Here is a 27,304-nt window from a genome sequence, read left to right as displayed (position 1 = left end):
TGAGTGGTTATGTAGCCACTGAAATTGCTGTCATCAGACAGCCGCTAGATGGCGACAGATTCCTTTACTTGTTCAATGACAGTCACTAGGCCCGTCTGTCACTTGATTCATTAGGGGAGCAGTTACACTTGTCATCTCGTTACTTTACAGTTGGAAAATAACTGCTGTAATGAGATCTTGTCTTACTTGTTACTAATAGGCCTAATGGCAAAACACAGGTTATAATTCTATGAGCTTTTGACAACCTAGCAGCACGATTTAGGGACTTTTGGACTTTTTAATGTAGCCTAGCCTATAGGCAGACTTTTGCACCTGCGGGCTTTCTGAGACATAATTGTAAACTTATTTTATTCCACCAAAAAAAGTACAAGGAGTCTCTGGTTCAGGCCTTTTCAGTCCACCAGAGAGAGTTGTCAGACGCTGCTGGAGAATTATCTGTTGCTAGTGTTTGCTTTAAAAAGGGAACTTAGGCTACAGTATTTCGAGAGTGACAGTCATGGGACTCACTCTGCTCCTCCTTTTTGTTCTTTTTTAAGATTATTTTTGTTGGGCTTTTCCGCCTGTAAAATCCGAAAAAGAGAAGACATGCAGCAAATCGTCGCAGGTCGGAGTCGAACCCTAGACCTTTGCGTCGAGACATAAACCTCTCAGTAGCCTACATGTGCGCCTGCTCTACCTACTGATCCAACACGGCCACACGCTCCTCCTCTCTTTTAAATCATTATCCACTAGGCTACTTCTGTCAATCATTCGGCACTGGACAGAGTATCAGATCGCCAGAGAACCTTAAGCACAATGGAAGAAACAACCGGCAGATCAACCAAGAAAAAAGTTGTAGTGGTGGGCGGTGGTTTGGTAAGAAGAAAAAATTAAAGTGATTTATTCATTTATTGTAGACCTCTTGTCTTATGATCTCTTGACTGCATATGGACCTGAATAAAATTAAGGTTACAAAAGAGTGTTTAGGTACGGTTATGCAGCTTATATGGTGTTAATATTATTTAGTTAAGAGATCATTATGTATAAAAGTGTAAAGCATAGTTCAAATAACTGTCTTTATTCCCATTCACCCTTAAGGTTGGAGCACTGAATGCCTGCTTCTTTGCCAAAAGAGGCTTTGATGTGGAAGTCTTTGAAACTCGGGAAGGTAGTATTCAAAACTCTCTTTAAAACCTACTTTTCTGACTAAACAACATTCACTTCACTCCCATCTCTAAAGAATATACCCACACATCAAAATTACAATACGCCTGAACAGTGATCGCACGCACGCACGCACGCACGCACACACACACACACACACACACACACACACACACACACACACAGAGGTTAAAAACCCATAGCTTTTTCAAAAGATAACTAAAATTCCACAAAGGTAAGATTAACATGTATTGTGTCTGCTTTTGGTCAGATATCCGGACAGCCAAAGTTGTGAAGGGAAGAAGCATCAACCTGGCATTGTCTCACAGGGGCCGGCAAGCATTGAAGCATGTTGGAATGGAGGAGAAGGTAGGCCTATGCTGATTAAATATATTCACTGTTCAACTAATAAAATGATTTCTCTGATTTCGCGGAGTGCAGGGGCCGCAGTGTTCGAATTATACGTGGCCTTTGGGGCAGCCCACTTTTCGTGCGCTTGCAACAATGACTTAAAAAGATACATAACAGCTAAGTGTATGCACTATACAGGATTTACCCTATTATACTTTATCGACAGGAATTGATAGGTCAAACAGCCACCCACAAATAGTCTATAAACAAAGCATCAGGCTAGACTGTAGGCCTATTGCCTGAGGCCTTTTGCAGGAGCAACACTTAGGTTTTAGTTCGTGATCTCCCTGCAGGGGAAATGGCTGACGAGCTGTTACCACCACCATCTTCAGCCAGAGAGGGTCACATTAACTATGTCTATGGCTTCTTCTTACGTTGTCACCCCGGCGGGAGGTGTGCTACCAGGGCTTGCAGCAGGTGAATCGGTCGTGCTATTAACGTCATCGCTACACAATTTCTTAGTAAAACCAAAATGAATTAAACTGCCTTGTTTTCTTTTTGCCATGGCTATATGATAACTTACTGCTAACTGCAGAATGGATTTCAAGGACTTTGCGTGCCAATTAATGGCCTCCAACGTTTATATTTTTTCTATGAATCTTTGAGTTAACATGTACTAAACATGAGTTGACTTTGCACCGCAGCGCCGCCACGCCTTGATGCTCATGACAAGAATAGCATACAATAGTTATCTTTATTGAAGTGAATTAGGTTTAAATCGCCGTCATGCATGAATGAATTGTACACATAATAATCCACGATGATCAAATTGCACGTCAAAATGACACACTGTTAATATTTTGTTTGGCCGGACCCAAGAGAATCTGTCCACTCTGCTTTATTTGCTTGCAGCCCACTCACGTTTTATTCTGGCATCTGAGGTCAGCAAGCATCTTTTTTGTTTGTCCACATTTGCTGCACTGAGCATGTTATGCTTGCCTCAGAACTCTGCGTCAGACCTTTACACTTGCATGACTTTTCAGCATGACAAAACAAGGCCTGCTTTACAAGGTTTTCACACATACTTTTAAGGGCAGATACTGGCTGACCACATGGACTTGCTGGACTGTCCATGGCACAATACCCTGCTGGATCCACTTAGCCCTCGTATAAATTGAGACTGAAAACATTGATTTTTGCCAATGCAAAATATAACACAATACAGAATAATTCATTCTAAATGTTTATGCATGTCATTTTTAAAGTTTCACCCCCTGTATTAATCCCTTTTCCTCAGATTGTCTCCAAGGGGATCCCCATGCATGCAAGAATGATCCATTCCCTGAGTGGGAAACAGTCCCCGATCCCTTATGGCAGGAAAGGCCAGGTAAGATGGCAATTGTTATAATGTGAGCATATATTTTATCATGCAAAACACAGAAAGAGCCAGGACGACTAAACTGACATATTATCCCCTTGCCAATTGTAGGACTATGGTCATTCACAAAAGAACTGCACTTTTTTTCAGTGATGTCCTGCAACATAGCCATGCATTAAAGGCAGGGTTGGTAATGTTGAAAAGCTAGCAAGATTTAAAAGTAGAATCTCCGCGGGGCTCCGTCTAACCCAGGGGTGTCAAACATACGGCCCGTGGGCCAGAACCGGACCGCCAAAGGTTGATGACTATGCAAGGTGTGAAAATGGCAGAGAAGTAATTCATTCCAATTCCAAAATTTACCACTTTAATCTCAGAGAAAAGTTATTTTTCCGAAAATGTACGACTTTAATCTTTAGTTTTTTCTCGGAATGTTACCCCTCTTTCCCAGGTCCGTAACATTCTTTGTTTTCCTACAATAGCCTTAGAACGCCGTCGTAGCAGAGGCAACTTGCGTTTGCCAACATCAAGCTGACAAGAAACTCTTTTTGGAGTGGTTTACTGGTCTGGCCCACTTGAGATCAAATTAGGGGTGTGTGGCCTATGAACTAAAATGAGTTTGACACCCCTGGTCTTACCCCTCCCCCTGCCCTCAGACAGCACACAGGCTTCACGAGCACCGCTGCTTTTCTGCTTTAGAGCGGGGAAAGGGCTTCACTCATCAAAACTACTTCATGTATCATTCACCGGTAAGCAATCAGCTAATATTATCAGACCAAATGTATAAAACACACATGACTTACAGTAACTCCGGCGGCGACAACACGCATCGAGCTCCGGCTTGTACGCAGGAGGGGAAGAGTACGCACAGCGGGGCAAGGAGGCATTTCATTGGTTCTTTCCAAGGGACCCGCGAGGCAGTGATTGGTGGGTGTTTTTAGAGGATTACAACAGCTACAGATGACGCATCTTTTTCACTCCTTTTTCATAGCACATAAGTTATTTATTGCTGTCGGGGTGTAAAGACCATTTCAAACAATATATAAAAAAGTGTTTATTGGAAATAGTTACCAACGCTGCCTTTAAGACATTGAAACTAGTAACAAACTCTGCTAAATCTCAATTAACAGCATAACACTCTAATGACCTCTTAGTAAATACCACATCTCAACAGATTGGATTGTTATTTGCAAGGTTATGCAGTACTAATATATATTGTCACTTTGACTTTCTGTTAAAGTACTTTATTCAGACGCTTAGTATATAAATAATATCTTTACCTTTTCCTCTAGAATTTCTGAAAATAATACTCAGATACATCTCAGTTACACGCGTTTGGTTGTTAGCAAACTATACTATAAGAATTGCCTTTGGTATACTAAATCAGTCTGCAGATTAAATGTTAATTTTGCAACTTGCGAGATCTCACATGCCCCAACATGGGTGTGTTCGGAAGCACGCACATACAGAAACTGTGACATGCATGCACACACAGAGGTCTGTTCACTGAAGTAGTTCAAGGATGCACCAAATGATGAACAGTGCAAGTGACAACTTGTGCAGTCTGACTGAAATTATGTCACAAAGCAATAGAGCCTGGTTAGTTAATCTGAAAATAGTTGCTTTTAATTACACTGATTTACATGGGTAAATAACAAAAAAAGCAGTAAAAGCATGTAATGCAGGAGACAGAGTATAAATCCCGGAGGCTTTCTGTTCCCTTTTCTATTAAACAGTGTCACAGTTCTGTTTGTCAAGCTGTAGTACTTGTGGAATTTGATTTTAATACAGATTATTTTCCTTTCAGTTTATCCTGTCAGTAGACCGAGCCAATCTGAACAAAGAGCTGCTAACAGGTAAGATTTTTTTCTATTCTTCAGCCAAAGTAGCCTTGGAGCATTTACACTGAACACATTGCCATAGTGTGTGTTCTAAAATAACAACGTTATAGCCAAATTCAAACAACATCAACAATCGACAATGTAACATTCAAATGTTTCTACAAGAACATACTGAAAAATTGGACTCATAAAGAGTTTTAGCCCCTTTCAGACACATCCCATTACATTTAAATTGATTACAATTTTTGCATGTCTGTCTCATATCTGAATAAGCCTCTGAGTCACTTTTATGCAAAAGCTATGACAGCCTAACCTGACTCCGCCAGATGGATTGCTTCGCATTTGCTCATCATATCCATCTGGGAACTTTCCGTTGGAGAACTTTTGGGAAGGTGCGAAAATACTGGTTAGCTGGGCCAAATCAACCAATCAGATCAACGATATATCAAACTCTTGCCGAAACCAGTCAGGAGAAGAGCAAAAACAGTGCATGAGAAAAGCCTCCAGTGCCGTTTTTTGCTCTTCTTTCAATGAAGGAATACTTTCTAATTCGGATAAAACTTGCGCGATAGCTACGCTCATCTCATCCGTGGAAGCTGACATGTTGTTTAGTCTGAACAGTCGCTTCTCGTTGCGTAACATCTAAACCCGCCTCAAAACCAACGCTGATTGGTCGGTCATTTGGTGAACGACTCCAAATTGTTTCTGTCTCAAGATGCCAGACTGATCTGCGAGTGGAAAACTGGAGCTCGCAAGATCAGGACGGTCTCACGAGGCTAACGACAGCCACAACCACAGCAATAATCCAACCAACAGTCTTTCTCTATATATTTTAATTTTTCATTCACACCAACTTCGTGGACGAACCAATGATCATCTAGCTTTACATACAGCAAGTAAACTATTAGGAATTAAACAAGAGTCCCAACTTTTCAGATATTATAAAACAGGCAGCAGAATTCACTCTCTAATAGCATTCAATGATGAAACTGATGCCCAAATTTATAAGTGGATTCACTACATTATGGCTTTTAAAGAGAGACTTAATAACTATCTCTGCCACTGCAGCCATAAGTAACACCCACGGGTAATAGCTGTGTCCAAAATCTTACTATATAGTGCACTATAATTACTGTCTGCCATTTGATGAGGGTCCAAATACTAAGTGTGAACTTTATGCACTGCATAGTACCCTAAAATATTCCCTCAATGGAACACAATAGCAATGTCCATGGCACGCGTCTACACCTTGAAGTGATGGTGCACAATAATGATGAAGTATCGGAAATCTCACTTTAGAGTTAACTATTGAATTTCTATTATACCCTTTTTCACACGCACACACACACACACACGCACACACACGCACACACACGCACACACACACACACACACACTATGTACTGGCTCTGCTTTTCCTCAAAAGAGATACACTACTCTTACTTTTATATCTGTTATTTATTTAGTCTCTCTTTCAACCTCATGCAAACTAATTTTAAGTTTCGACGCTGCTTTAGTGGAGGCATTTGTGGCCGAGATGACAGAAGTTAGCGATGGAGCCGATCTTGTACCATGTATCTACTGGAGCCGATAAATACCAGAGCCTACTGTAGAGTCATTTGTCCCGGGAGTCAATGCAAATTGTAACCTTTCCCACTGCAGACTAAAGCCAGATGTTAGTTGGTAGGTTTATTGGCCAGTGGGAAAGGGGTATTATATAGGGAGTAGGGAGTGAGTGAATGAGGTAGTGGTTCTGGACACAGCCATAAAATCAGTAAACTACAACATCCACCCAAAGATTGCTAATATTAGCTAACATGAGCTGCCTACTGTTTATAAAAGGCAGAGTAAGGATGTACTGTAGAAGCTAAACCCCTTAGTGTATTGAATTGAGCAAAAATGCCTTTTATTATGAGGAATTAACTTTGTATTCGCAAGAGGATGAATTTCTTCTTTCAAAAGTGACTTACAGGAGTATTCCTTTAAAGGATCCCGATCCACTTTTACAAACAGCATATTTTACAGTATGTTAATACATTTCCTTACATTTTTTGAACGCATTAGATGAGTTTGAAGTCTGTAATCCTCAATATATTCTTTATTCATGAACTGTGCACAGTGCTCAAAGTAAAAAGTAACTAACTCTTTCCTCCCACCAATCGCCCTAAATTGGTTAGGTTGTTGTGCTAGTGAGCTGAGCCATATCGACCGTGTGCGTTAGCTTCTTTAAACTGAATGAGCATGTCTGGGGATGTGTCTTTTCAGGCTAAAATGATTTTTTGCCTGTTATTTAATGAAGTGCCTCTGTGCATGCTTGGAGATGTGTGACAGCATGGGTCCGTCTTTAATTATGTGTGCTGAAAAAGGGGCTGATTGCTCCTTTTCTAACATGTTTCTCCCACAGCGGCAGAGACATATCCAAACACAAGGTTGAACTTTGATCACAAACTGCAGGATTGGAATGCTGAAACAGGGCTAATGACCTTTGCCAGGTAAATAGTTCTCGATCTCAACACACGTACACCTCTATATTCACATCACACACACACACACACACACACACACACACACACACACACACACACACACACACACACACACACACACACACACACACACACACACACACACACACACACACACACACACACACACTATATGGAGGGTAATCTCGGAGGAGGATCTGCTCATTTGGATTCTTTGTTTACTCTAGCTTTATTGATCCTGTCCCCCCTCTCAGCCTTGTACATGTTAACTAGCAGAGGTCTGGGATGGTGATAAACATGTTGCCTTTGAAGCCTCTGTGTGTGCCTTTTTAGTAATTGGTTGTCCTTGATGTAGGCTAAATGGGACACACAATTTACAACCCAATTAACACTGAAACACCTCCAGGTCTTTTCAGTTGTGGGTATTAGCGTTCCCATGACGTGAATTATTAACACAGTATGCAGGAGCACACACTGTTTAATTTGATCACAGGGTTTTTACGCCTGGTAGTTTTTAGGCATTAAGTCATTTTCGAGTTAGCCGTCCCTCCGTACGTCCCATTCTCAACGTGATATCATGACTTTGTGTAAACATACACGCCACTTTCCTAAAGCCAAGTGGCGTGTTATCTTTACGCATTTTGAGCTATCCGCGTGTATATCTACGCTGTATACAGCAGACGACAGCGTAAACATACACGCCACTTTCTAAAGCCACGTGGCGTGTTATCGCGAGGCTACAGTTGGTTTTAACGTCACACACGGGGGAAATGAAAAACCGGTTGGGATTAGGAAAAGAAGAGCTGGGTTGGGTTTAGGAAAAGAAAAACGGTGGGAAACGCGGGACGCGATCCCCGGGACGTGATTCCTGCTCTCCTGTGTGAAAGTCCTGTGTAGTTTTACCCATCCACCACCCCCGACCAACCTCCCTTCATACTACTCGCTACGGCGTAAATTCACACGCAAACGCTAGGTAAAAAAAAGCAAGTGTGCGTCTTCATAACACGCCAATAACGGCATACCAATTGGCGTGTCATACATACGCCACTTCATGAGCTCAGTCTGCCATTCTTGATATCTCAGGACCCCCCCCTGGAAAGAACTTCTTCAAATTTGGCACAAATGTCCACTTGGACGCAATGATAAACTGATTAGATTTCACTGTGAGTTTACAAAGTAAATTTTTTGTCATAACTCAAGATTTTCTATGCTAATTAATAAAGGATAACATATGACATTTGATATCCAAAAGGTTAAAGGGCAACTTCACTGTGACATCATATGTTCTGCAAAGACACTTTTCTGGCCATTATTCAACACCATAACAACTTAATAACAGAAGTCTTTTTGTCATCTGTAGCTGCTGTAATCCTGTTTAAACGCCCACCAATCACTGCCTCGCTGCCCGCTTGAAAAGAACCAATGAAATCCTCCTTGCCCTGCTGCACCTACTCTACACCTCCCCTGTACGGGCCTGAGCTCAGCGCACGTCTTCGCCGCATTGCTAACAGTCGTCATGTTTGTTTTAAACATTCTGTATGATAATATTAGCTGTTTGTTTACGTGTGAATTATGTCACATCATAATCCAGCATGTTAGGTTCTATTGGCCGCCAGGGTGTGGCCTACCTAGGTCACAGGGCTGAAAAGCAGCTGTGACAGAGACAATGGGAGGCTGCTGTGGAGACACTGACTGAGAGAGTCAGCGGCAGAGGATTGCGTTTCTCATTTAACTGACGTTTCCACCATTGAGTGTATATTAGTGTTTTCTCCGCGTTTTGAATGTAAAACAAATGAACTTTCAACTGAGTGTCAAAGCAGTTGGACTAACGACTGAAGAGTATCAGGCTAGTTCCTCGAGCCGAGGAACGCCGGATAAACTTCAAACCTTTACCTACAGTCGGGCGGCTAAGCATTTAGCTTTTCCTAGTATCATATGTGCAAGCAAAACCAAGCTCTGTTATAATCCCGAGCCGTAACGAGAGTAATCAGTTTCCCCAGGGTTGGTTATGTCGTAACAATGAGACGTGAAGTGAAATTGCGGTCCTTCCTCCGCTCTGCTCTACAGCGCCGCTCGTGGTCGGAGCCCCGGGGGCAGGGGGCGGGGTTAGACGGAGCCCCGAGGACATGCTACTTTCAACGCTTTTCAACATTGCCAACCCTGCCTTTAATACCTTTCATTAAATTGCCTCAAAGACGTCACTACATATATTATATGAGTCTGGACAGACAGGGATGTAAACTGCAACTAGACTGCAAGGTGGTTATTCTAGTTTATATTGAGTTCAGCCTTATCTAAAATGTGTTAGTCATTTTGATGTGCGTGTTGTCATTTCTATTTATTTATTTTAATGCTGGTGGTCCGACAGTTGAAAATGTTAATTAGAATGAGTCACTGTGCAGTTATTGCCACAGTGAACAAACACTTTAATGCATTTTAATTAAATCGTGTTTTGAGTAAAGGCCGCGAGTGTGACTTGAATCCAAAAGTCACCCTGGCGTGCACTTAACACATCCAGGACATCATCTTTCCCTCTACCATGTGGTTGAACGATGACTCATATTTGCTCTCTCCAGGTTGTATAATTAAATCTACACGGAGAGCCTGATGCCACTGTAATAGCATGTTTCCTCCCATACTAGCCAGGAAATGTTCCGAGATAGCCATCAGCATGAAATACATGTGCACTACACTACAATATAATAGGAAATCAGGTTTCTTCTGAGTGTCAGCCTGGGTGAAAGTTACATTTGGCATTTGGACATTGCTTCTAGTAAGCCCGAAGAGGTCTCTTATTTTACCTGTAGACTTCTTACTGGTATTATTTCGTAATGTTAAGGACCTTTAGGCTAAGCATGAAAAGGATTAGCCTGTTGAATCAAGTTAGAATCTAGTAAAGTTATTTAGCTGATATTAGCTATATTGTGTATATATATATATATATATATATATATATATATATATATATATATATATATTAATATCTATCTGTATACATGAATGTTAGTATACTGTACATGTACACGTGTATTTGTTATGAGTCGGTTTGTGATAGGGGTGTAAATCATAAGTTTTATCACGATACAATATTATATCGATTCTTTCGGACAACGATACGATATTTGCTGATATCTTAAAGTCTGTCACGATACAATTCCGATTCGATTCAATTCAGGGGAGCCAGCGAACGATATGAGACGATATCACGTGCCCATTTAACACAGTTACATTTATGTCAACTCAAAAAACCCAAAAAAATATGATTTGAAATATGATATGATTTTATTACTGAGCTCTTCCAGACTTATGAAGTGGGAATCTAGATCCAGATTGATGTTTCGTTATACCCCTAGTTTGTGACATATGTTACTGCCATATTTCTCAGGTCAGATGGGTCCAATGAGCAGATCAAGGCAGACCTGATTGTAGGCTGTGATGGAGCTTTCTCTGCCATCCGGAAGCAATTCCTTCGGCGCAGCCGCTTCAACTACAGCCAGACCTACATCCCCCACGGCTACATGGAGCTCACCATGCCACCCATCAACGGAGAGGTCAGTCCTCTCTACAGTACCCTCCTTTTATTGAAGGGGGTGAGATGCTGCTTAGCGTTACGCTCACAATTGTTGGGCACCATTGTATATGTCTTGTTGTTTATTTCATTTTGTCCATCAACATCTTTATCATCATCATCCTCCCCAGTTCGCCATGAAGCCTAATTATCTGCACATCTGGCCACGAAACACATTCATGATGATCGCCCTGCCCAACTTGGTGAGCTTTGATTTCATTTTATTTTCTCCCGTGTGTAATAGCTGCACCGACTCTCAACTTCCAGCTGGAAATTGTGCAATGTCATGTGCATATTTGTACCTCAATTTTTTTGGGCAACCTCTAGCTGTTCCAGAAAGACAGAAGCAAAATCACTTCAGAACATTTTAGGGCATGATTGACCTATGGGATGTCCTCATAGTTAATTAGAATGAATTTGCCTAATCAAGGCAAATTCATCGGAACTCTGCACACAGCAGTTGTGTCCTCCTCCTCATCAGTCTCCCTGACTGTCTCGGTTTTTGTCCTCTGCTTTGACTTCTATCAATCATTCCTGTCTTTCTTAATCCCACAATGATTTTTCTGCATGGCTGACTCAGCACACCAGTTTTGCTATCTTTAGTGAGAGGGTGAAGGTTAAAGCAGCTGACGTTGGAGTGTATTCACACTGTCACTAACTGCCCTAGTTCCCAGTAACACATTAGGGCTGAGAAAAAACAACACAACACAAACCGACACATTCTTGCTGCTGTGGATACCATGGTAACAGAGGCAGTGCTAACAGGTCCTCAGGGAGCACTTCGGTATGTTGATAGAAATCACCTGCTCAGATGGGCAGATAATGGCAAGCACACAACCTCAGCGCATGTCCAGCCAGCCAGAGTTTTGCTCTTATGTTTGCATTGAAGGTGGAAGATACTTTCATGAGTTCAGCATGGAGGATTTTTCAGACCAATGAAAGTAATATGAATCTGTATTGAAATATAACACATAATAAAATACATGTGAAATGTCGCGTGTGTGCATTTGAAACTATAGCACAGAAGTCAGCATTTATGAAACGATGCTACTTTATTTGTGAGTGCAATGGTTCATTCTTGACCTTGGGAACACATCTGTGATTCATTATTTTAAATGCAATGCTCACTTACTTAAAGCTGGGGTAGGCCGCTTTTTTTTGGCATCATTTGTGGAACAAAATTCCATAAAACCCTTTCAGCATATTGTAATTGAAGTGGTCTGCATCTCCTCTTGGCTCTGTTTTCAGGTTTAAGAAAATCTAGCCCATGATGGGATAATTTGGCCAATCACAGGTGATTTCAGAGAGAGAGCGAGTGTTCCTATTGGCTCCCACAATTATAGATGCGTGTGCACGTGCCTTCAGATAGTTAAAGCCGGATTCAGTGGCAAAACATTCTGCAGCCAAAGGCTCAGTGCTGAGGCTAGCTAGCTCACAATATTTTCTCTATCCATCTCTAAAGGCTTTGCCAAAATTGTCACGTTTTAACTTTAATCACAATATGTCATCTCCAGTGGCTTTACAGGCCCACAAGTTTGCAAAGAAAACAGGAGGGTAATTCTCATAAAATTGCTGCTATATAACACCATCGGGATCAAAATAGTCTTGTATTGCCAGACTTTAAGGATAGGAGAAAAAAACGTTCTGGGTTGTTTGCATTTCTTTAAACCAATCACAATCGTCTTGGGCGGTGCTAAGCTCCGGACGCAGCGACGGTGGCTATGCAAAATAGTTTGGGGAAAGAACTTTTTTTGTTGGAACATTTGCAGCCCGCAAAAGAAAACGCCACATACAATATTAAATGAAGGTAAATGTTCACACAATACAGTAACGTCAACTTTTTAAATTAGCTGGATACATGGTTAAACTTACCAGTGTATCACCATGTGTACTTTGTCCAAAGCAATCCAACCAATCGGTCCCAAAACGTCCCAGTTAGAGAGTAAATGCCGAAAACTTGCCATTTTCAGCGTGTAGCTTGCCAGCTCGAAGTTTGTTGTTTCCAGAAGAGACTGGAGTTTGAGAACGGCAACACACAGCAGGCGGAAGGTGAGGGGCAAAGCCAGACTCAGTCCTGGAAATCTGTCTTCTGTTGATCCAGACCATACACCAATCAACTAGCTTAAGGTTTAAAGGTTTACAATAACCATAAACGAATGGTCAAATGACTCCTTTGTCAACATCTAGCACAATACAGTAACGTTACAGATACATGGTTAAATGTTATTTGCTCTTACCGGTGTATCGCCGTGTGTATTTTGTCCATAGTAAATCCCTCCCAATCGGTCCCAAAACGTCCCAGTTAGAGAGTAAATGCAGTAAACATATTCTTTGTAAATCTTCACAATCATTCCGCGAAAGAACCAAGCATGTCTGCCTTGTTGCACGATCCAAATTCTTTTTCAAAACTTGCCATTTCCAACGTGTAGCTTGCTAGCTCGAAGTTTGTTGTCGTTTCCCAGAAACGAAGAGAGTTTTGTTAGATGAGGGACATCGGCACATCTGGCGGTGTTAGATGATCCGGCGTCGTCAATCCAGACAAGGATCAAAATCACAATGGGGATGATTGCAATGAATGAGTAGTGCTTGTACAGGTTACTGTATGTGCATATGCCAGTGCTCGTTGGCTTAGGACAGAACGTGGAGTGCCTTTTCCAGAAAACTGCTTACCCCAGCTTGAACTATTCCCAAAACTTTTGGCCACGTCTCATGGCCTTCCTCAGTAGATACGTGGGAAAGCTTTGGGAATGTCAGCATGCTGATGTAAGAACAGTGTTGGACAAGTTACTTTAAAACTACAATCAATTATTCATTACTCATTGAAAAAGTAATTCAATTAAGTTAGTAATTACTCAGCAGCAAAAATCAAGTATTACAAAACTCAGTGATTTACTTTTATTACTCAGCACACGTGTTATAGGTGCCTCTAAACAGCTCCAAATCATTTGCATCCACACTCTGTTTAGAAACAGAAAACGAGACATTATGGGTTAAAAAGCAGTCAGCTTGCAGTTTGTAGGGACTTACTGACTGTCAAGCAGCTAGTCCGTCTCCATGTAAATAAAGTTGACTCAAAATCACTTGACAAGAAGTGTGTCACAGTGGATTTGAGAGCTGACATCACTGTGTGCACCGTTTGTTTTCCAATTTAGGACAAGACGTTTACCTGTACCCTCTTCATGCTCTTTGAAGAGTTTGAGAAGATCACCACAGGCGATGAAGTCATTGAGTTTTTTCAGAAATACTTCCCCGACACCATACCACTAATAGGAGTGTAAGTGACTTTCTCACCTCCACCCCTCTCTCCGTCTCTCTCTCTCTGTCTTCCCCTTTTCTCCCCCTCTGCCTTTATCTTGTCATCCAACCTGACAAGCCATCCCCAAAAACACTTTCATTTCTCATCATCCCTGTCGACTCCAGTAATATCCACAGCCATAATCTGTGAAGTGTGAAATTGCAGCCTTACGCTTACATGGGCTTGTTTTAATTTGTGGTGCACCGTATGTTGTGGGTGACGGAGAGATAGCGGAGGCATGAGCGGTAGAAACGTATACGGCTTTCATTCACTCACTTTCTCCCTAGGTTGACTTTAGTTGGAGTGCTCAGGCCTAAACAAATGAATGCATGCTTCCTTTCCTCTTATTGTCTGTTTATCTTTATTCTGTTTTAGCCTATTCAGATTTGACATATGCGTTTGTAGCTAGCTAAAACCTGATTCAGTTGTTTAGAAAAATGAGACTGTCAATAAAAAAAAAAGCTCAAAATGAGTGTGTAATTGTTGTATTTCTGTTTGTGCCTCACAGCGATCCTCTGAAAACGGATTATTTCCGATTGCCTGTGCAGGCCATGGTGTCTATCAAGTGCTCCCCATATCACATTGGAAACAAATGTGTCCTTATGGGCGACGCAGCCCATGCTGTGGTGCCTTTCTATGGGCAGGGGATGAACGCTGTAAGTAACACTAAACAGAGGAGAAGAAATGGCGGAACAGAATTAAATGGAGACTCATCAGTCCATTCATGCTTTATAGGGCTTTGAGGACTGCCTAGTCTTTGAAGAAATAATGGATCAGCTCGATGAGGATTTCAGTAAGTACTTTTTAAACGAACAAAGATCAAAGGAGACAGAGACAGGGAATGAACTGACCATTAATGAGAAAGTGAATTTTTTCTTTTCTTTTTCTGCCCAGGTACTGTACTGCCTGAGTATACCAGAGTGCGAGTTCCAGACGACCATGCGATTGCAGACCTGGCCATGTACAACTACATTGAAGTAATGCACATTTATTGCTTGATGGTGTTTTAAGCCCCCAACGTCTCCTTCCAGGCAGCACTGTGACCGTTGACTTCAAGGCAACTAACCTTAACCCTAACCCTAACCATAACCATATCCTAGTGCCTTCCAGGCAGCGCTGGAAGGCACTGATAAACACATTTATTTAATATGTCTACTTTAACCTGTCTAAAATGTCTTTAAAATATCATTATATAACATTGTAACTATTTAAGTGGGGTTAAGGTATCTATAAGAAATGGATTCATTCTACTATTGCAGAGACTTCAACCCAAAACACGACAGCGGTGGAAGTAGTATTGAGATCTTGAGAGCAATACCACAGTGTAGAAATACTCAAGTAAAGTCTTGCATTTTAAAAGCTATGATTGATATTTATTGATTTTTATTTTATGATAACAAATATTGACCAAATGACTATGTGTAATGTGAATAGTCTCGCTTTGCCAGACCTTCCTCCTCAGCGCAGGACAGAGCCACGGTGCCGCTGCAAAACAGCCTCTGGAAGGAACTTGTTTTGGTGGAACGTGTACATTTAAAGGTTGTTTTAGTCGTGCAACAGAAAACTCAGATTGGACAGATAGTCTAGCTAGCTGTCTGGATTTACCCTGCAGAGATCTGAGGAGCAGTTCACCATAGTCCTCATGAATCCACCAGAGTTTAGAATTCCAACACAAAGAAGGCGGAAGGTGTGGGACATCTGGCCGAAAAAAGGGGGACATCCGGCAGAATTTCCGGCACCACCAGAACAATCCCGGAAATGAAAGGTCGTCGATATAGACTACGCGAAAGTTGATGCTTGTGTTGATGAACCCACAGAGAATGATCACCAAGTCAGCACTGAAGAGCTGCATCGCTTCTTCATCTCCATCAGCTCCTTGTTTTGACTTACCAGCCCACAATTTGACTGTTTTGGTTCAGTCTCACAGCTCTCACCAACGTTGTTTACAGCCACAGCACGCAGCTGTTTTTAGCAAATACCTGTGCACGCTACCTGAAAACATCACTAATTGCAGGTCTGAGCAAAGTTTTACCAATACCGGCTAAATGAACCTTATATATTAAAACATCATTCATCATTAGTGCTGTAAGTGTTAATACTCACTATAGCTGGGAAATCAATGTAATGCAGTGGTGTCCAAAAAAAGTACAATATTTCCATTTGAAATCTAGCAGCGTATATATATATATATATATATATGTGTGTGTGTGTGTGTGTGTGTGTGTGTGTGTGTGTGTGTGTGTGTGTATACAGTAGCATGAAATGAGTAAATGTCGTGGATGTCTCTAGTAATGACTCTCCCTCTTTAACATTGCAGTTTATTCACAAACTTCTGCTTAATTGTTCATTAGTTCCCTTTGATCTTTAACTGTGTCTGCCAGTTCCAGTCAGCTGATTCAACACTAGTTATTAGAGGGATCTCCACTTCACTTGAAAATTGGCAGCAGGGCTGCAACTCACGGTTATTTTCATTGTTGACTGATCTGTCGATTATGTCCCTTGATTAATCTATTAGTTGTTTGGTTTATAGAATGTTAGAAGATGGTGAAAAATGTCGACCAGTGTTTCCCAAAGCCCAAGATGTCACCTTCAAACGTCTTGTTTTGTCCACAACTCAAAGATATTCAGTTCACTGTCACAGAGGAGTCAAGAAACTAGAAAAATATTCACATTTAAGAAGCTGGACTCAAAACCATAGTCGATTATCAAAATAGTTGGTGATTAATGAAATGTATGGAAAGGCCATTCACAATCAGAAGAAAGTCCGCTTGGGTTCTGCACGTGCCCTATCTGTAGATATTTACACTCTGCATCACATCTGACAGGTAGACAGCTCCCTAACCATCTGTCCATTCAAAAAGACAGTAATTGGTCTCATTCTTACAGAGCTTAAAAATATGCAGCATTTTTGCTTTAGCTTAATCCCCAATTACTGCAGAGCAGAGGAGACCAAGACTTTCTTATGCGGCTGTAAGATTTATTACTGTATGAAGGACACTTCACTAACACGTATACTTTTTCTTTTGTTTTGTAGATGCGAGCCCATGTCAACTCCAAATGGTTCCTTTTTAGAAAACATGTTGATAACATCCTCCACTTCCTCATGCCAAAGACAATAACTCCACTTTACACAATGGTAAGTGTCCTAATACAGCAACAAAATCACTGTCACATCACTGGGTCTACCACAAAATCTATATCCTTTGCTGCTATTCACCTCTTCGTCACTTCGTCTCCAGGTCACTTTTACTAGGACGAGGTACCAGGAAGCCGTGGACAGCTGGCATTGGCAGAACAAAGTAAGACACTTTCTGAAAATGTGTCTTCTCTTTAGAGTCTGTCATTTCTTCTTTCCCGCGTACAATTTACTTTTTAGGGGGAGATGTTCATTTTGTTTAGTACTGTAATCCGGGACTCTTTTGAAGTCGCAGTTTTATCAGCACAGAGCATGAAAGGCGGATGTGGGTATATACTTCCCTTTTTAGAAACATTTGTTCTACCTTCTACCACAAAGACATAGCTTTGCTGCACAGAGAGATGTTTCTCATGTCTCTCGTTTGGCTGTAATGAGTCGGTTAGTCCTTGGCACTGTGTTGAACTGTGTGATGTGACCTATGCTGATGGCCGCCTGCACTAATGGACCACTGTCAGAAGGACAGCGAGGATTTCACAGCCTCCGCTGTAACCTGTTTAAACTAGGGATCGACCGACACTAGAGCCCGACCGATAAAGGATTTTTAAGGCCGATATTGACACAAATATTTGGTGATTTAAAAATCCGATATTCTGATATATTGGCTGATATATATATATTTGTTTTAAATCCAGAAATGCGTAACAAAACAAAAACAGATTTCCCTAACATTAGTTATTTGTAGTTGTAACAGAACAGAGGAACATCAAAATATATTAAAGTTCTGATAAATAAAAGGTATAAAAATACAAACTTAAGATATGAAACTTAAAGTCCTTTGAACAAAAACACACACACACACACACACACACACAAAAAATCTAAATCAAAGAGTGTTGCCAACCGGGACGTTGTAGAGCGCCCTCTGGTGGACAAACTATGCAACACCAACCCTCAGAACATGGTTAAAGGGTGTTTCTTCCGTTTTCTATTTTATTTTTTAAATATTCATTTATCGGCCATTATAAATGCCGATACCGATAGTTTGGAAAATGCCTACTATCGGCCCGCCGATATCGGTCGGGCTCTAACCGATACTGGTTTTTTTCAAGATCGATACCAATACCGATTATTAGTAGTTAATGAAACTGATAACCGATTTTTGGAACTGATATGCATTTACAGTGAAAATGAAAATCTTTAAATCAATATAAGGATTTTGGAATGTTACAAACTCCAACACAAAACTTTGTTGAAATGCTTTGAGCAATTATTTAAAGAATTAGAAACTTTCCACATAATACGCAGTAAGAGATAGTCAGATAGGGTTGTGGGCGGGACATTAAGTCAGACTCTGTGGTGAGTGAAACCGAAGCAGAGGGACAGACACAGAGCTGTAGTGGAGTAGCCAAACGTAGCGCTCGTTTTAATTCGTTAACTTTATCGGTTATCAGGCAAATAAAATGCTGATACAGATAATCTGCAAACTGCCAAAAAAAACAGCCTGATAATCATCCAGGGCAGATAATCCACCATGAGGTGACAACAACCACCATTTCGGGAACCTTCCTACGACTCTACACTAACATGTCAGTTCACTTCTACGTTAGCTAACTTTGGGACCCATATAATAAACCAAAGACCTAAAGGAAAGCATGACCGGGCGTTTTCTTTGCAGTTGTGATTTGGAGCGTGGAGATGGAGTGATGTTCATCAAAATGGAATTGATGTACAAAGGCTAATGTGAAGGTGTGAGGCAGAGCTGGGGATTTTTTGACCAAATACATCGATATCGATATTGCGGCGATATTGTAGGTTGACTACTTTCACAAAATATTTACAATGAGATTTTTAATAACTAATCATCATTAACGTGGATATAATGACTAAGTGGGTAAAGGCAAATAATAGAACAGCTAGAACAGTCTGGTAAGTTCATAAAAATGACATCACTTTACTGTAATGCAGCCTTTCAAACCAGGAAAAGACAACACGTGTCATATCACGATATCCAAAATGTAAGACGATATATCGACATCGAGATAATATCGCCCAGCCCTAGTGTGAGGAATTAAAAAGTGTGTGTGCATAAATCTGAATTTTTCACAGGTGGTAAACCGTGGCCTGCTGTTCAGTGCTACAGGAGCGGTTTTGGGAGGCTCCTACCTGCTCATTAAAAATCCACCGCATATCAACAAGCTCATGGTCCCGGCTGAGAAGATGTGGGACAGGCTTGTGGCCCTCTGGACCCCCTGAGGACTCTGATCTGACACACAAGTGCAAAGACTGCAGCATCAAACGCTAGAACTGAGAGGATCAGTTCTAACTGACACAATTAAGGCTCTGCCAGGCAAATTAATGAGCATAATAACTGTCCTAATCTATACTGGTCATATTGATTGATAATACAATTTTATAACATTCCACCAGTGTTTAACTGTTTCTGCTTTGAGCCCAACATATTTGATTATTTTCATGCTATCCATATCATTTTATGCACAATTCTCAATGTGAAAACAAAAATGTCAGTATTAATCTCACAGGCAGGAGTTAAGGAGTGTTGCTTATACTGTACATGAATTGCAAATAAATGTTCCCTCAGCTCATAGTTACAGTCAGATTTGTATTTTGCCTTTGGCTCCATTCTTCTCAACCTTATCTAGTTTATGCAGCCAAAATCAACATCTAGTTCATGCAGCCAGAATGAGGGACTTTTTGGGACAATATCAACTTCCATCCATCATCTGTAGCCCCTTTTCCTTTCACAGGGTGCTGGAGCCGATCCCAGCTGACATTGGGCGAGAGGCGGGGTACACAGAGACAGTCAGACAACCACAGACAACCATTCACACGTGTATGCACACCTACGGGCAATTTAGAGTCAACCATTAACCCAGTGGGTCCCAAACCTAAGTGGTGCCCTTACGTAGAATATTTTCATAATGGGCTTAAAAATATTTTTATCAAGAACAATGCGGAAAATGTTTTGGAACCACTGCATTACCACACATACTGACAAACAAACCAAGAAACAAACTGAACTCAAAACATAACCTTGGTGGTGGTAATAAAGTAATCCCTTCAAGTAATCTAGTTTTAAAGACAGTAACTGTATTCAGAATACCACCAATTTAAACTAACTGTAACGGAATGCAGTTATTCATATTTTGTATTTTAAATCAGTAAGCCACACGTAGGAAATCAAATGTCGCTGGTTGAGAAGCCAAAAATAATGGAGAGCAGACAGGAAGGGTAAAGATAAAATGGTTAATGCCTTCGGTTTTAGCAGCACAGATGCCTCAGAAATGCAGAAGTCAATGAAAAAACACCCGTCTTTGAGATTTACTCCATATTCATATTTTAAGATGATTTTTTTTGGTGCATTTTAGGGCTTTTTTGATAGGACAGCTGAAGACATGAAAGGGGAGAGAGAGAGAGAGGGAGAATGACATGCAGCAAAGGGCCACAGGTCGGAGTCTAACCCCCAGGCGCCCTCCATATTCATATTTTACTGAAACTGTATTTATACTAACCAGAGTTGATTGTGTTAAACCTAAATTTAAGCTCCACTGCAAAACAAAGATCCATATACAGTACTGTCATCAAGGAAAATAATGTATAGAGAGGGTCTCTTTGTATCATGAACTTGTAGCTACACGGATTACAATGGGTTCATTCAAACAGCAGAGAGGGGTTTTCCATAGATCTTCTTTGCAAGCTTTGAAATTGCGTGGTGAGGTTTCCATCCTGTGACGTATACTTAAGATGAGCTCTGCAATCATGACACCCACTGTTAAGTCCCATGTCACATGTCCGCCATATACAGAAGTGAAAAAGTGATTTATGAAAATAAGTTCCAGACAGTCTGTTTCTGTTTGATGGAACAGAGTTCCATTCTGTATTTGTTACATTTTGAGTGTTTGTGTCTGAAAAGTATAGAAAGCCCAAAGTGCCATGAAACAGCTCTATTTTAACATGATTAACAACACCACTATTAACTAGGGCTGGCTACCGAATTCAATACTTTTCTAGGGCCCGAGCGATATGAAATTTCAATACATAAGGAGATCTCATCAGTGTCAGTGAGCCAATAAGCATACAGCATGCTTCTACCAAGATCTAATGATGCTGGTAATTGGCTGTCTAACCTTACACGCTGTAGAGACGCAGGAAAAACTCTACGTTAGGAACAGAGACGGGGCTCACGTAGTAGGAGCTGAAAAATAAATAAAAAGATTTGTGCCGTAATGTTGTAATTTCTCTTCGTTTTTATAAAATTGGTATCACGGTATCGGTATCAAACATTTTTTCAACGATACCCAGCCCTACTACTATGTGAGTTGTTGCAAAGTGCCCGCATTGTTAGGCTTCAGATGTGTGTTGTCTTTGTGAATTATCACTTACAGTTTTCCACATTCAGAGGATTAAATATAAATTTGTCTGAGAATATAATCACCTTTACAGCATATCACATAAGCGCAGAGAATAGCGGCATTTTTTAGACAAAGAAAATGGTGTTAAAAGCCGTTTCTTTTCTTTTTTTAAATACTGCTTTAAAAAAATAAGTTAATATATTAGGAACGCTTATGAGTGAGCGGTCTTCATTGTTTTGTTTAGTTAAAAGGATTGCAAGGAACCAAACCAAACTATTTGTCATAATGTCATTATTTTACCTTAACAGCATACAAAGACCACTCATCAGGTCCTCACTGAACAAGGGTTTTATCAGCTATGGAAATCCATTTATCAAGTCTATTCATAGCTGACAGCCCAGGAGGTTATGAAAGGAGTGTCTCACTGGAACATACTGAGGTGCCAGTCCCATCTCCTCTTCTCTAATGACATTCCTGTAGCCCTCATACATATAAATCCCCCAAATGTCATTTCACAGTGACTGCTCTCGCCACACTGGAGACTTAGATTGAAGGTACACAAGCTAGGTAGCTTAAAATAGGATCTCTTTATTGAATCCATACACAATAATGTCAGTTTGTGTATTATGGTTGATGGCTAAGGAACTAAGGCTTATTTTCCATTTTACACACTGGCAGTTGGGTACCAACCAAAATAAAAATCTGCTATCACATTTTTTTCTCAGGCCCTCTGAGGACTCCACACAGTTCTGCAGTTGTCACATATATACTGTGGGGCATATTTGACAAATAAGTGTGATTCTTTTACTAAGAGAAACACATTACTAGTTGTTAACTACATTATTACGTACTAACTGTATATCACCACAGCTGATGGTAGATGAGGCAGAGGCGGAGCCAGACGCTGTAAACATTCAGGGCTCAGCCCAAACCTAGTGGGGGTCAGCTATTTGCACTTTTTTTTTTTTCATTTGGGAAAACTTAAAGTGCTCATATTATGCTTTTTGGCTTTTCCCTTTTCCTTTATTGTGTTATATATCTTTGTGTGCATGTTATAGGTTTTACAAAGTGAAAAAGGGATATTTCCCCAGTAATATAACTTTTGCTCCATTGATTTGCCGGTCCAGTCAGAGAGACTGAGGGTAAATGACAAAGAGTCATTTTAAAACCCTGAAAGATTTTGGGCTTTTGAGAAAACATTCGGGGCTGGAGTCCCAGAAGCCGCCCTCTCGCTCCGCCCCTGAGATGAGGATGTCACAAGTTCATACTACCTGCTTAGACAAAACACTGTCATAGTGCACATACATAGGTTTGACTGAGATCTTGGGCTGACAGTTGGATATTTACAATTAGTTGTAACTAAGTCTATAACTGTGTCGATGCAGAAATGTCCAGGGAGGTCAGACAGGATCATTTTGGCTTTGCATGTTAGTTGTCCTAAGGCATACTGAGTGGTGCTGTGATAAGTCCAGTCCCTGTGGATCACAACGGCCTCACTTGAATGACATTAACCTCTGTGGATTCACTCGCCTTGGAGGTGACATCCAGGTGATGGAAGTCATTGCTGGTGATGATGAAGACGATGGAGGAGGAGCTGAAAGTCACCCTCTTCTTGGGCCGGTGCCTGCTGCTGCACGACCCGGACATGACGATGGGTCGGATGGGCCGCTGGACCGGAGCCAGGGGCCGCTCCTTGAGGCCGCGCTGCAGCCAGGTGTGACGCGAGCAGATCAGCTGCAGCAAACAGCGGCGGAACTGTGAGAGGATAGAGGAGAAGCAGACGGAAGAGATAAAGGGATGGTATTTAACACAAGGATGAAATTAGGGCTTCACGATATGAGAAAAATATGCTGTAACACTATTGAATATGGCGATAACGATATTACTCGCGATAAATAAACGGATATATATAATGTACTCAGTTTTGCATTTCTGCTGCTTTCAGTAGTCTGCTAAAATACAACAAATTGCTTGCAGTTTAAACCAAATGAAAGGAAATAATTTCCAACATTCTTTTATCGAACAAATTGAACATTGAATTGAATATAAAAAGGCGCCACTAAAAAAGAATGGCGGTTACGTTATGAAATGTCGTTTTCTGCTTATATTTTCTTTCAACCAACACAAACAAAATATCTGAGTGACTTTTGCGATATGTCGCAGCCTGCAGCAATGTGTATATTTCACCAGTTATTGCGATATTGCGATGATGATAAAAAAACAATATATTGTGCAGTCCTAGATGAAATAGCACTCTGTCCTCATTCATTTGTCAAATACACAAAATATGAGCCTCTCAGGATGCCAGCAAAATAAGACTAGTGTCTACACACACGACATCCACACTGGACATATCAAGGCTTAGATAATTAGAAGAAAACACACTATGATGCAGATTGTTTTTCTATTTTACATTAGATCTTTTCCTGCATTTTTGCATAACTTTATCTCTAAAGAAATGTACATTTTTTTTTACTGGAATTGTTGGGTCTAGACCTCTTTCTGTAAAGTGTCTCGAGATAACTCGTTATGATTTGATACTATAAATAAAATTGAAATGAATTGAAATTGATTGATTGAATTAAAATGTGTTAAAGATGTTCCTACAAATGAGGGCTGCACAATATACGTTTGTTTTTTAATCGTCATCGCGATGTCAACTGGCGCAATAAACACATCACGAAAGGCTGCGACATATCACGATAGACACTCAAGAGATTGTTTTTGTACTAGTTGAAAGAAAATACCAGTAGAAAACTGCACTTTAAAATGTAGCTGTCATTCTTTTTTTAGTGCTGCCTTTTATATTCAACTCAATGTTCAATTTGTTTAATGAAAGAATGTTGGAAATTATTTCCTTTCATTTGTTTTAAATTCAACAAGCAATTTGTTGTCTTTTAGCAGAATACTGAAAGAAGAACTGAGTACACTTTAATATCTGTTTATGTATAACAAGTAATATTGTTATCGCGATATTCAACGTTATCGCATATCACATATGTTCCTCATATCGTGCAGCCCTACTACAAATGCTCCTAAAAATACTAGTTTGTTTTACAAATATAAAAATACTTGTGTGTTTTCTACTCAAACCACAAAGTGGAGCAGCCCAAGAGGAAAACAAACCAAAAATTCCTCTATGCAGGAAAAACCCTGCTTTAAGTAGCCCCAGAATAGACAAATCGTCTATTATTTACAGAACTTTGGGACTACCAACCTTTCTGCTCATGAACACATAGATAAGGGGGTTGTAGGTGGTGCTGGACTTGGCAAAGAAGGAGGGGATGATGGCCACTGTGGGAGAGACCACGTTCTTCCTGCCGAAGGCCTGAAACATGGACACAATGGCGTAGGGCGTCCAGCACACCAGGAAGCAGGAGATCATCAGCAAAAACATAGCGGCCACCTTCTTCTCGTACCGCAAGATCTTGATGATCTGAACCGTCTGGAGGTCCTGTATGGAGCGCAGCTACAACAAACAGGAGAAAGTAAGATGCTATCATGGGGGGGAAACAACGACTACTACTCACAGCAGTAAGCATGATCAGTCCGCGTACAGTAAAGGCAATGAGTCTGCGTTATCTCATTTGACAGACATCTATGCATTTACCTGTTACAACCCCAATAAACAAAACTGGTTCAAACAAATAATAATAATAATAATAATATTTAAATAAATCACCGGGAGAGTCCGGTATAGCCTGAAATTAGAGATAATACTGAGATTAGCGCTCCTATTCAAGTTTATGTTCTGCTTGTTCAACGGTTGGTTGGTAAATTGCTCTTAAACACATTTAGAGAGGATTTGAATTATTATTCTCAATACTTGTCATTTTGGTGCTGGTGATTTTTCCTTTCGGGCTGGCTAAAACCAAAAATCTCTCTATGCAGGAAAAACCCTGTATATGCATGCCAAGATGCTGCTACTCTGACTTTTTGTAGTTTGTATTATACCTGAGGTTTTAAAGTCATCCCAAAATAATCATACAGCATTTTTCAGGAATGACTAACCTTTTTGGCTTGTTACCCTTTATAGCCAACTCATGTTTATTTTTAACTCCTCGTCAAAGGCTGCACACGTCTATGAACAATAAGCAATGCACACAAACAATGATGTATTCTTCTCAGATTGCTTGATTTTAGAAGTTTTTTGTGGCCCTCAAAAGGTAAAACTCTCCAGTATTAACATTATTTTGGTAGAATAAATGTTTTTTTAAATTGTCTTTCCTGTCCTTTTAATGATGGTCTATATCTACAACCTTCCACTTCTGGGATTGTCCGTTGCCGCCGGAAATTCCACCGGATTTCACTCTTTTCGGCCAGATTTCCGTTACCTTCCTCTTTCTTTGTGTTGGCATTCTAAACTCCGGTGGATTTCTGAGGACTATGGTTAACTGCTCCTCAGATCTCTGCAGGGTAAATCCAGACAGCTAGCTAGACTATCTGTGAACTTTAAACGTACACGTTCCACCAAAACAAGTTCCTTCCCGAGGCTATTTTGCAGCGGCACCGTGGCTCTGTCACCGCCCATGACGATTATGATTGGTTTAAAGAAATGCCAATAAATTAGAGCAGGGGTTTTTAAACTTTTTGTGTGTGTGTGGACCACTAGTTGTAATCAAGAGTTTTCGTGGACCACCTCATAATACACATACTAAAATATGTCTACACACAGTCCTACCTGAATTAATCTGCACCTCTTAATAGGCCTACTAGCACTAAAACTATAACTGGTCATCGCATCAGTACAACAGGCTTGTTAAAAGAAAGTTTACTGCACACAACGGCTGCCACATATTTCATTTATTTATTTACTCAAGCGCCCGAGGGCATAATCAGGTTCATTTGAACAGGCTTATTTCCATAGCGAATATTAAATCTATACAGTAATAAAAGAACACTTGGACATACCGTATTTTCCAGACTATAAGTCACACTTTTTTTTCATACTTTGGCTGGTCCTGCAACTTATAGTCAGGTGCGACTTATATATCAAAATATATATAATTGAACATGTTTTTAAATGTTATTTCATGCTGAAAACACTACCGTCTACAGCCATGAGAGGCGCTCTAGGCTTGTGACAACTATATGCTGCTCCTAAAGACAACTGAGAAAGAAAAGAAACTGCAGGCGACTGCAGGTAGTAAAATACGCAGACGAAAACGGTAATCGAGCAGCAAAACGAAAGTTTGGAGTGAGTGAGAAACTTGTGAGGGACTGGCGAAAAGGTTAGTCTTACTGCAATGAAGAAAACAAAGAAAGCTAGTCGCGCGCTGAAATCCAGATGGCCAGAGCTGGAGGAAGGAGTCCACAGATGGGTGCTTGAACAACGTGCTGCTGGGAGAGGCTCGTCAACAGTGCAGTTACGTTACGTTAACATACCGGACACCTACCGTATTCAGCCCCTTGTTCTGTGTGCTGTTGTGTAGTTTAATAACTTGCCTTTCCAGATTAAATGTCTGTTCTTGGTCTTGGATTTTGTGAAATAAATTTCTAAATAAATGCGACTTATAGTCCAGTGCGACTTATATATGTTTTTTTCCTCTTCATGATGCATTTTTTGACTGATGCGACTTATACTCCGGAGCGACTTATTAATACGGTAGTCAAATTTTCAAAACCTTTGGCAATTTTGGGGTTAGGGTTAGGGTCGAGCGCCACTAGCCTATTTTAGTAATCACACAATAACTTGACAATTTAATTTAAATTGTATATCAATATACATATTCTTAACCT

The 27,304-nt window shown here is 40.6% G+C and overlaps 2 protein-coding genes across 3 annotated transcripts in view; one reads left to right on the top strand and one right to left on the bottom strand.

Annotated features, from left to right (window-relative positions):
* Positions 1-498: 498 nt before the first annotated feature.
* kmo (kynurenine 3-monooxygenase) lies at positions 499-19,800 on the top strand. Its single transcript, XM_078273508.1, has 15 exons — positions 499-855; positions 1,078-1,147; positions 1,415-1,512; positions 2,792-2,881; positions 4,677-4,725; positions 7,115-7,202; positions 10,582-10,747; positions 10,896-10,967; positions 13,917-14,038; positions 14,568-14,715; positions 14,795-14,852; positions 14,954-15,036; positions 17,094-17,195; positions 17,299-17,358; positions 19,302-19,800. Exons 1-15 carry the CDS (start codon positions 796-798, stop codon positions 19,446-19,448), a joined length of 1,413 nt encoding a protein of 470 aa, XP_078129634.1. The 5' UTR covers positions 499-795; the 3' UTR covers positions 19,449-19,800.
* Positions 19,801-22,133: 2,333 nt separating this feature from the next.
* Positions 22,134-27,304, bottom strand: part of opn3 (opsin 3) — a 15,260-nt gene continuing 10,089 nt past the window's right edge. For both annotated transcript variants that reach the window (XM_078273646.1, XM_078273647.1), the window contains exons 3-4: positions 24,783-25,034; positions 22,134-23,320 (exon numbers count right to left, since the gene is read on the bottom strand). In XM_078273646.1, coding sequence (XP_078129772.1) covers positions 23,048-23,320; positions 24,783-25,034 — 525 coding nt within the window. In that variant the 3' untranslated portion in view covers positions 22,134-23,047. The remainder of the gene's footprint in view (positions 23,321-24,782; positions 25,035-27,304) is intronic.

This window comes from Sander vitreus, chromosome 17 (assembly GCF_031162955.1).
Source record: "Sander vitreus isolate 19-12246 chromosome 17, sanVit1, whole genome shotgun sequence".
Lineage (NCBI taxonomy): Eukaryota > Metazoa > Chordata > Actinopteri > Perciformes > Percidae > Sander > Sander vitreus.
Note: the sequence above shows the minus strand (reverse complement) of the source record. Positions and strands in the feature narration are given on the sequence as shown.